This window comes from Azolla caroliniana, unplaced genomic scaffold, assembly GCF_043228905.1.
Source record: "Azolla caroliniana isolate FFs.n. ecotype wild unplaced genomic scaffold, voAzoCaro1.0.p SCAF_5, whole genome shotgun sequence".
NCBI classification, from domain to species: Eukaryota; Viridiplantae; Streptophyta; class Polypodiopsida; order Salviniales; family Salviniaceae; genus Azolla; species Azolla caroliniana.
The window spans coordinates 6214730-6226454 of NW_028230440.1; the positions used below are offsets into that span (position 1 = coordinate 6214730).

An 11725-nucleotide genomic window follows, 5' to 3' on the forward strand; every position below is an offset into this window, starting at 1 on the left:
GAAGTATAATATATTTAAACCAAATTTAACTTATATGACCAAATTAGGATTTGCTCCATTTTAATTAGGGAGAAATTAGAAACTAAATCTTGAAATTAGCAAGGATCATTCACTAATTATTGTATTTTAAGGTTTTAATCTTCATTTTCATGTGATTGGGATCCTAAAACTTTGATCAATCACATATATGTAAATTCAAGAATATGCAAAAGCCACTTTCACAATTTCTAATAAACAGATGATAAGGTTGGTTAAGCCCTTTTCCCCATACTTTTATCTACAATATATATTTATACATCCTAATTTGTGTGAGGAATAACTAACAAAATAGGTATCATAGAAATGTAAGCTATGCTTGTTTTCAAAAGTCGTTATATAGGGATGGACAACATTGAGGTTCCTAATCATGATTAAGCCCATAAAAGAACACATATACACATGTGAGGTTGTAAACATGCAATTTGTTTTTGTCTCTAGTTATAAGCTTAATTTGCCAATTAGTAACTTCCATCAGATGTTAAAGTCGTGAAGATATGTGCTGATTAAGTTATTCCCAAGTATATGTGCCCACTAGAATTATTCCTAAGTATATACTTGATCTAAATCTTGATGCCATGGGATCTTCAACTTGAACCTAAAATATTTTCGTAATTCCTCATGTAAATATATAGTAAATTTATATCATGTCATATTAAAAACGATTACAGTAAATGGATATAATCTCAATGTGGAGCCAATTCTATTCATGCCCAACTACTTCATTGTAACTGACCAGCAGGCAAAGCATTGTATCTACATGAGGTCAAGAATTTGATCCTACAATAGTTTTCAAACACAAGATTGTAGACTGTTACATCAATCATGTGTCTTGAAATCTATCAATGTCTCTATGGGAATGCATCTATTTCATTCATTGGCAAATTTTAAGCATGTTATCAACCAATATAACGTGGATGCTATATGTTGGAAGTTCCATTACCATCTCTCTGATACTATGAGTTACTAACCCGGACATCAAATATGTAGTTTCTCATTCACAGAAGCAATTGTTTTGGAAAGCAATCTATACAATCTTCAGCATCCATTGTTTCTTTGCCAACTTCCATCAGCTATAAATGCAATGCCCAGAATTTACGATTTTGTTTTTTTCTTACATATGGGTTAGAGCATTGATTTCAGCTTCAACTTCTGGTCGATTACATTCAATATGCTCCTCGACATAAATCATCGGCAACACAACCATTTTTCTCAGATGATGCATAAATTCTGATCAACAGAGTTCACTTATTCTTTGTCATCCCCAATCAATTTGATCAATCAATCATCTTCACTCTCGAAATCCTCTTCATCGCCAAACGTAAAGACAGAAGCATCAGCAGCACTTGCAGCTGCAATGGCTTTGAAATCACTTGCTGGAAGCTGAGAAGTATCTGCCTTACTGCTTCCATGATCTACTAATTTGGATGGCTCAATTGAAGAACTGTCTATAGAGGGATTGTCTTTTACTCGCTGAGAAGCCTCAATAGATGGCGATGATGACGAAGTATTGTCCTTATTAGTTGTTTGCAAATCTCTCACTTCCTGATTCGAAAGAGAAGCATTTTCAGGTTCTTTGTCTCTTTCAAGATTCGATGAGACTTCATTCGACAATACCCTGTGTTTCCTTACACTGCCTTCACTCTCCATATCAGAAAATACATCATCTTTTTCTTCAATGCCTTTTTTATTCCCTCCCTCTATTCCAGGAATACTTCCTGATGTTCCAGAACTCATAGGAGGGTTCTCTTTTATCCCAGATGGCAATGGATTTCCAGATACATTTGCAGTTGCTTTGTTGCTTATAGAAACATCATAGTCCAGTATAACAATCTCTACTTGAAATCCTGGTGATGGCAACCTCCGCTGTCAATTGTTGAAGAGAACATTTGTGTTTTTTAGTACTAACCCCTGATTCTTTCACATAAACCGTTTCAAATTTTTGAGGAAAAATATGACAAAATAAGTACCTTATCAAAGCCATCCAGATCAGCAGGAGTGAGCATTGTTCTATTCTCCATCATATTCGTGTTAAGCCAACTAGCCATCATCATAGTTGATCGTAAGCATAAGAACAACAGATTTGAGAATATTTCATTTTCTTTGATCAAGCATGGATACATGTGCAATGTTAAATGAACAGACAGAATTGAAATTTAATTTAATCAATTTACGGGTAACATCATCATAAATCAGATCTTTTCAAGCAATTCCTATGGGCTGAGAAAGTACCAATAAAAATCTCCATGCCGATCATGGAATAGAACTTTGAAGTCACCATCTAGATCTGCGAGACCTCTCTCGCCAGGCAATGCAAACACCATGATTCCTTTCCTCGGTGCATTGAACCAAATATCCTCTGGCTGCATGGAGAATGCAGTGCTAAAATTAATTTTAACTGTGTTATCAATTGCGCAATTTGTCAGAATTACAACAGAATGAGTTCAAAAAAGTTAGAACGTTACAAGGATTTATTATTAAAATTTCCAGTAAGGTTTAAAGTTTAAAATAAGATTATTAAAATATGCTTTGAAAAGGAGTCCAGTACAGGTAAAGTTTCATTCCACTATGGTGGATCACTTTGACAGGAACTGTGCACACATACAGCTACAAGGTCCACAAATCAATTTTGAGACTCACATCCTTCAAAATGTTTTGGAAGCCTAGCATTTTTTGTTGGCAATCTCTCTGCAGTGTGTCACCTGAGTCCTATGAAAAGGTCACCAATGACAACGATAGCATGCATGATATGCCGTAACAATCACCTGAGACCATGCATGCTGAGATGGGACCTCTGATAATGCACTCAGAGTGGAGCATATTTTTCTATACTAGCAGGGAGTAATCAATAGCCATTGGTATATATCCTCATGAGTTCCCATATCCATCACATACATGTTATCTACTGAAATTGTTTCTGAATCTTGATAGATGCTTCCCATACTGGACTCTGTAGTGCAATAAATCACAAAAAGAGCCCCTTCATCAAAGCATAAGTGTAATCACTTATCTCCTCCATTCTGTACACATGATCATCCCGTGAGTACTATCTTCAGAGAACGACATTTTTGTAATTCAAAACAAATCTGTTGATTCTCTGGTTCCAGACTAGCATTAATGATTATCAAGCATAATCCCACCTTATCAAACAATTCATGCATCAACCTTTTGCTGCCAGACTACCTACATCCTTGCATCATAAAAATGACTATAAATTACGGAGGCAGAATTACTAATTCCTAATGCTTGTTCTTGGTAGGATGCCACTAATACTCTTCCTTTTTTTCTATGAAACAGGGCTGTATATCAACTGTAAAGGAACCATCATAATTGTCAGTGTGCATTAGCTGTAAAGGAGCCATGCATTATAAATCAATGTGGGGGGGGGGGGGGGGGAGGGGGGGGGGGGTAGTACACACCATATAATATTGTCCAAGAGATCCAATTAAAGAAACTGCATTAAGTGTCCATGAAGAGTTACTGAAAGCATCCTACTAACTCCTTGGGCTGTGAATGAACTCATAGATAGATTATCCATGGGCCTGTGTGTCAATGTAGGGTCGTGTGCATGAGAAAATAAAAGAAATAAGAAAGTAATATTATTGTATATGGAAATCTAGAATTGAGTTGTGTCCTCAGTATGTATGCCAATGGATATACTAGATTAACAGGGTTACAATAGCATGGCCCCTCTATGAAGGGATATGATGGCTTTTATCTTTTTGCAATAGTGAGGTTGTGAAAGCAAGTCGTGAATCATTTGTGTGACAAGTTCTATCTGTTGGGGTTGGCTCATCTCCTGTCCCTTGGAAGGTGTATCCATGGATTCTCAGTTTTTGAAGTTTGAGCAAGAAGATCCAAACTTCTCCCTCAAGAGTGGGAAGCAAGCCAAAGTTCAAATTCAAAGATAAACATTTCAGCCTTATACACAGGAGAATTTTGATTGAATGAGGAGACTCAAATAGACAAAGATAAAAAAGAGGACTTCTCCATAGTTTAGAACATTGGACTTACCTTAGCATATAGAATTTAAACTTGTGACATCGGGGTTCTAATCTTCCTTCTTACTTCATACCCCCTCGATTAGGAGACCATAAATATCCTATAGTGGCTTTAGTGTTTGGCCCTTAATCCCTAGGTTTACCAAATATTTCTTGCTGATCTGCCCTCTCCTTACATCTTCACATTTGGTTCACCAAAGATTGTCCTGTAATCTACGAGATATATTGTGTTGACACAGAGCCACCAGGTTCTGAGCTTGGAGTAAAATAAAATACAAACAGGCAACAAACATACAAGGAGTGATCACGGTTGTTAAGCAGATGCAACATTTATATTGCTGTCAACAGTGATTCAAGAATATTTACAATCAACAGTTCACGGTAACAAAGCTCAATGAACAAGGCCAAGCAGAAACCTTAATAATAAAAAAAGACAGATGGATTAAACCCATACAGTTTAGATATCTACAAGAATTGTGGAAAGAAAGAAAGCTATATCAATGTCTTTTAAGAGGCCAAAATGGCCTGTAAGACCAAACAAGACCAAAATGGCCAAGATGGCCAAGATGGAGAGATCTTCAAAATGAGCGAAGCACCTTCGGTGGCGGGTGATAATGGCCTTTATTCTCAGTGACAAGGGCGATGAGGCCATGTTCCAGATGGCCATAGACTATATGCATCACATATTGCTATTTCCTGGTCTCTATTGTAAGGCCATGTTCCAGATTGTAATGTCCTATGTGTGTCACATATTGCTATTTCCTGATCTCTATTGTAAGGCCATGTTCCAGATGGTAATGTCCTATATGCATCACATATTGCTATTTCCTGATCTCTATTGTAATCCCTTTCTAGTATCTTGGTTGAAACGCCACTTGCATAGTCTTTGATTGACTTGTAGCATGCAAGAAGTGATGGAGCTAAAGAACATTGTAATTGTTCTCTGTTGATGAGTTGTTGCAGTTGTATTGGCCTTCAACAACTCTTTATGTCTCTTGAGTTCTAGCAAGAAGAATCGTAAGCCCAATTAGTCTTCAAATTCCATGACCTTGCATAGTGGGCCAAAGACTTGTTTGAAGAGGCAATGGTATGTCCCCATTATTTCATAAAAAACAGCACAATGGCATACATAGTGTTCTTCCGATTACATTCTTCCATAGGTTTGTGGGCTGTTCCTTTGCTCTTCCATAGAGAGAAAGGCTTGATTACAAAGCAAAAAGCTTGTTAGTTTTGTCTCCCTTAATCTACTGAGAAACCCTAAAACCTCAAACAAGAAGATAAAAGGCACAGTTTGTATACTCCAAATCTTGGAATTAGATCCTACTTTTGTACACGTTGACTCCACCTTAACATATAATGTTGGTTCTCTTGTACATGTTCACTCCATCTCAATACATAAATTCCTAATGTACATCTTCACTCCATCAGTAAATAAGTGGTGATCATTGTAAGCTTGCTCTCCAAATCCCTGTGCAAAGAGGAGTAGACATCACTGAGGATGTATTTCCCCAACAACATAGGTTTTTTCTGCTTTCCCGAAATTCCCCTGATAAAGTGGTAAATTGGGATGAAGTGTCCATATAATTCCTCAAGTAGCATATATAATTGCTCAAGAGGAGTTGATCAAGGGCCATTGAAGTGATAGCACACCATACATAATGAGCATGATGATAGAGCACATGGAGGTAAATTTCCCCGCCTGATTACTTTCAGCCAGTTATGATTATACATATGTTCAAGCCATTTAGTTTTCAGAAGCTAGAATAGAAAGGTATTTTCCTTCAAACAATATTATATTAAAGATATATAACTATAAATTACTATTCAACACTACAGAAAGCATGAATAAAGTAAAATTTACAGGCATTGAGAAGCTCAACTTGTTAAGAACTTATCATCAGTTATAAGATATTTGATTTTCTTAAGCTCACCATCATATCCTTAGTTCTTGGATGCTTTTTAGAAGAGAATGCAGTTCCTGAAAATATAAAAATTCTCCAATAAGTATTCCACCTGATGGAACTTTCTTTGAAATGCTGAAATGTCTTGGAATACTACACAAGTTGCAAGTTGCATATTATTCTTTCTTATCCTGCGATTGAAATACCGGAATGGCTTGGAATAATCTGCAACTTGCAAGTTTTGTTGCTGTTGTATCCTAAAACGCTTTTGGCCTTTATAAACCTTATAATGGGAAACTAAATTTAATTTTCTGAATATAAAAATGTACAATACTAGTGATTGTGAGTACTCTAAAGAAAAATAAGAGGCAGAAGATAATTGGGTCTGTTTCACCTTTTATCATGCATGGAAATCTAAACCTGAGTTTATCAGCAAAACTACGTTGAGAACTAGTGAGAAGAATTTGAACTACCAACACAAATCCAGTGTACAATAGCTATTTACTCTCATTAGTGTATATTCCTTACCATCATGATTTAAAATAGTAATAGAGGGACGAATCCAATACGGGCACTTATGCAGGCGGAAACCCCTGAGTACTACCCTGCAGTACATACACTATCATTAAAAATATGCAAGAGAAACTGATAACAGGCCAAATTTTAGCATAGGAAGATTCGTACTTTCGGCCGACAGGAGTTACTCCATCGCAATTCCTTAGAACTCGCTCAAAGTATTTAACATAACGCTGTTAAAACACATGATCACATACATTATTGTGGGTTTTATTGAAAATAAAAACAGAATTTAATACTGTGCCTTGTCTAAGGCAGACACACTCACAACTTGACTTGGAAGGATAAGTCCTTTTCCGTCTACACATCGTTTCTGGTTATAAAATGCAATCGATTCTTCCGCTGTTGGAAAGAACTGCACACCTCAAAAAATATAAATGCACATGTTATTTCAATAGGTAATTGACATTTTCCTTCCTCTTATATAAATTAGTATGTAAAGCTAGGGCACCTTCAAAAACAGAAGCAAAGATGTTATCATGAGACCTGTCCTAGCCTTCCCTGCTTTACAATGCACAACCACAACATTTTCCAGGTCTGCCTTGAGCCATGAATAAGCACTTTGACAAAATGCTGTTACAAGTTGCAAAGGTGGGCAATTATGATCATCAAAAGGAAAGCATGCAACCTGTATGAATTAAATAAGATATGAGAACCGAAAAGGCATAAACCTCAAATTGTCTGCATTTTATTTTTTCAACCTGTACCCAGTTATACTATTTGTAGCATAGTTATGATTATTAATAAACTTGAACTAGCCAAGAGAATAATTTAGTAAATAAATGTGCAAGAATCATCAATTTATTGTATAGTGTTAAACTAAAGAGCTAAACGTCTTTCCTCAATATCATTTTTTACTGATTTCCTTGCATCTAAATTTTTAATTATTCTCATTTTTCTTCTCCAACATCAACATTCCTAATCCATCTGTTAATCCACAATGTGACAACTGTGTGTGTTTACATGTTTAGTTTCATTTTACTTATGCCAATGATCACTACTTATGAATGTGACATTCGCAAGACAATATAAAGTTCACACATAAAAGGCTTCATGGCGTACCTTTCCCTCAAAAAGTGATGCATCATAAAGCCGCTCGGAGCATAAATTGTAGACCTTATATTTCTCCTGCAAGAAAAGATATAATAAAATTATTAAGAAGTGGAACATTTAAAATCTTCATGTATTTCAATAAAAACTCCAATAAACCAAGTTTTTTTAGTTATACAATACATCTCTAGAATATGGAAATTTATATGGGAATACATGTAGGCATAGATGTGGTTGCATAGAAGATACTACAAAAGCATCTCCCAGAAAAGATTACTTTTGCATCATCTAAATATCTAAAGGTACTTTGAAAGTACAGTGGAAAGGGTTATTTTTACACATCTCACGAAGTCTCTTGAGCTTTTATATAAATGCCAACCATGAAAACTATCTAAAATTCTTTCCAGAAAGAAACAATGCTTGGAAAAAAATAACCAGTTAAGATTACTTTTGCAGCATTCAAATATATAAAGCTACTTTGAAAGTAAATTGTAAGGAAACCGCAATCATAAAATAAAGGTACAAAATTCCCAGGAAGACAGTACATGGAAAATAACTAATTAAGATGAACACCTAAAACTACTTCAGTAGTGCATGGGAATGGAATACCAATCATAAAAGAAATCTGACATTTTTCCCAGGAAAAAACCGTGCTTGGAAATGAACCATCATACGAACATATATGCCATTTGCATTCCCTTTCTACCGAAACATAATGCATACAGCTCTTGATACCAATCATATGGGAACTGCCTACTGTTAAAAAACTAATGCCAAGTAAAAGGGATTACCTTGTGATGAGTTTCAAAGAATTTGATGACTTCTTCCATATGATTGCGATAAAATCCCTGCCATAAAGTTGTTTACACAACTTGCGTTAAATAATGATGAAGGCTAACTCTTTCCTACTCTAAATTATGATATAATGGATAGGTAAACTCTTTCTATAAATTATTGCATTCACCTCAACAAATCCAAGAATACCAGAGCTCATATCACCCGCTGGAAAACCCATTGCAATTATGTTGTCAGTAATATATGCTAGATCGAGATCAAAACCATCCTCCTACATAGATTTCCAGTTGAAGTAGTCAGCAAAAAGTGAAGTGCAGTAACCATTCCCAACCACTATATGCATTCCATACCCGCAAACACACAAAATATAGAAGAAATGCGTCAATCTTTACTTATATTCCAAATTGAGTGGGAAATTGCAGTCACATGTCGATAAAAATAGAATAAAAACTTCAATACCTGCTGGTATAATCACAAGTACACAAAAACGAAACATATGCTTCAACCCTAGTGTATATTCCAAAGTGAGTGGGATATTGCATACTCACAAATACACGAAAAGCAAAATATATACTTCAACTCTAGAGTGGGACTGACATACTCATAAAGTACACAAAAATAATATCTTTTTCAACCCTAGAATGTATTCCAAAGTGAGTGGGACAAGTAGGCGCATAATATAATAAATACTTCCTCCTCACCTTATCTTCTGAAATGGTTGGGACATCAGAAATTACCTGGTATCGGCGTTTATTCTGAGACACAAGATGGCGCGCCTTTGTTTGAACTGCTTTCACGGCATTTTTAGATGTGTCTAATATCCCTTTTGCAAGATTTCCAAAAGCTCCCTCATTAGAGCTTGACGATTCTCTCTCGATGGGCACTTCAACCACTGGTATCTTTGACGCATCGGTTTTTCTACCAAAGCTACCACTAAAGAGGCTGAATGGGTTCTTCATTCCCTCAGAGGAAACACTATTTTTTTCTTGAGAGTTTGCATTGGGATTAGAACCAATACGTAGATTCTTCGCCCAGTTCGCTACACTTGCGGCCGAGAACTTTCCTGGCAACTCAGGTGCAGGTGCAAACCCTATGTTAGGTTTTGGTAATACGCTATCCGATTTAGAATTTTCTTCTTCACCTTCATTGCTTTTCCCTGATGAATTCATATTCTCCTCCATATCTGTTGTGGATAACTGATAATATTTACCTCTTCACGATCAAAATCAGTAGTCTGCTGCAATAAACAAAAAAGGACGGAAATCATCTCAAAGACATTCTTGTTACCCATGATCAGGAAAAACTATCTTTACTAAGGAGTCAAGTGTCCTTTTCGCACATGAAACAATTAGAAAATACCATGAAGTTAATAAGAATTTTGCAGAAATTTCACGTATTTTATATTGGATTCCCCTTGAACTTGTGATTAAAACATCATAATTTTTAGGGAATTTAGTAGAAAATGTATATAATAATATTGGATTGCATTTGATTTTTAAAGAATTAAAGAATTAGCGTGAATGAGGGGGCGGGTAGCAAATAATCATATTACTTTAGCACACATATTTCAGTTAAACCCTAACCCAAGGTAGGCAACCAAAATGGGGAACCAGAGAAATCCGTTAAACTTTCTGTAAGTTTTTATACAGATTTTAGATAAAAGGAAACAAAGAAGTAATTTTGATAAACGAAAAAATCGAAGGCAAATAAAATAGCACAGATTAACAGCATTATACATGCACACACATATTCATATCTGCAGAAAGATCCTTCGAGCAGAAATCCAAGAGAAGGGTAGGGTAATGGAAAAGTTTGGTACAGATTCGAGGGAAGGCAGAATATAGGTAAACGGATAGATATCTGCAGAAAGATCTGTCAACAAGGTATCGAGAGAGAGACAGAGAGACAGAGACAGCGATTACTGAAGAGCGTAGTTCAAACCTGAGAGAAGGAGGCGGTACCTGGGTGGTCAGATCTGCGGCGGGATTTACACACAGAGATCCTCTCAGTCGAAAGTCTCCATCTGAACTCATGAAATGATGATGATGGATTCATCCATCCATCCATTTATTCATTCATTCATCATCATCATGAAATATCGTAAATTCAACTCTATACACACAAACACACACACACATATATATATATAAAAGAGCCTCCCTAATTCCCCATATTCACAAAAGTAGCCACAAGCCAAATCTCGTTTCTTCTTCATCTTCTTCTGCTTATTCTGTCTCATATGAGAAACATTCATTCAATTCAATTCATTGGTAATGAGTCTAATGACTCCACGCCAGCCTTTGCTCCACAGACTCCACTCTGACCAAACCCACCTCCCCTCTGCTCCGCTACTTGACACTCGCTCAGACTACATATTCAAATGTTTTTTTTAGTGTCTTTTACACCTACATTAGGCTTGTTTTATCCCAATGTATATATATATATATATATGGTTGCCATGTTCAAGCCACTGTAATCCCAAAAGTCTCCCCATGTTCGGAAAAGATTTCTTACTTTTCTCAAACACAAACATGGGAGTTCCTTTCACTATGTTTGGTTTCGTATTCCTGAGTAGTTGATGCCTTCGTCATCATCGCAATACTTAATAAGGAACTTATGACAAACTTTTTGAGGTGTTTGTTTTTCCTTCAGGTATAAACTCTTCCAACTCATGTAATAGTGGATACCAAATGGGAACTCAATAAATCATTTACTTTGTAACTACTAGCCACACATTATTACATGTGAAATCATTGTTACATCATTTACATAATCCATCCAAAAAATTGCACATTATGTGATTAGGGTTGGGATATATGATTAAAGATAAATGTCCTTAAGTTACATGGGTTTTGCCAATACCTTGACATACAATAAACTCATGAAGGCCTTATGTGTCTCGACCCAATCCACCATTTTATTAAGTTGGATTTTCAAGCCAAAACATAACGCATATTATTGTGATATAACAATACTTGTAATTACACTTTCCATGCTTGTTGGATACTTGACTAAAGATGGACACGTGATTTCAAACCATTTTCTTTTAGATTTGTCATCCAAGATGCAAAGTTTTGTCGACGAGGCTTTACAACGCATAACTTATTGAAACTATCCTAACTTCATTGTTTAAAACAAGTTGTGTATCATAAACTATTTCATATAGCTCATTGAAGGTGTTTAGATGTTACTTATGTGAAATCTTGTCCTTGTTTTTTATAGTGATGAATCCCATGATTTAATCATCCAATCTCTCATTTCTTCATAGTTGTCATGATGTGCACGAAGGAAGTAAGCCTGCCCTAAATTTATCCCTTGAAGAACCCTATAGCTAATCTTCTTGGTTTCTTTTGTGGGTGTCTTCTT

General features: G+C 35.9%; 1 protein-coding gene across 1 annotated transcript; it reads right to left on the reverse strand.

Annotated features, from left to right (window-relative positions):
• Positions 1-1009: 1009 nt before the first annotated feature.
• Positions 1010-10421, reverse strand: LOC147863931 (phosphatidylinositol 3,4,5-trisphosphate 3-phosphatase and protein-tyrosine-phosphatase PTEN2A-like). Its single transcript, XM_087319569.1, has 13 exons — positions 10321-10421; positions 9097-9593; positions 8529-8630; positions 8356-8412; positions 7577-7642; positions 6966-7142; positions 6783-6869; positions 6623-6687; positions 6467-6543; positions 5969-6015; positions 2269-2399; positions 2007-2076; positions 1010-1902 (listed from the first exon to the last, which is right to left on the reverse strand). The coding sequence occupies exons 2-13, from the start codon at positions 9538-9540 to the stop codon at positions 1318-1320; spliced, it is 1908 nt and encodes a 635-aa protein (XP_087175695.1). The 5' UTR covers positions 9541-9593; positions 10321-10421; the 3' UTR covers positions 1010-1317.
• Positions 10422-11725: the final 1304 nt, after the last annotated feature.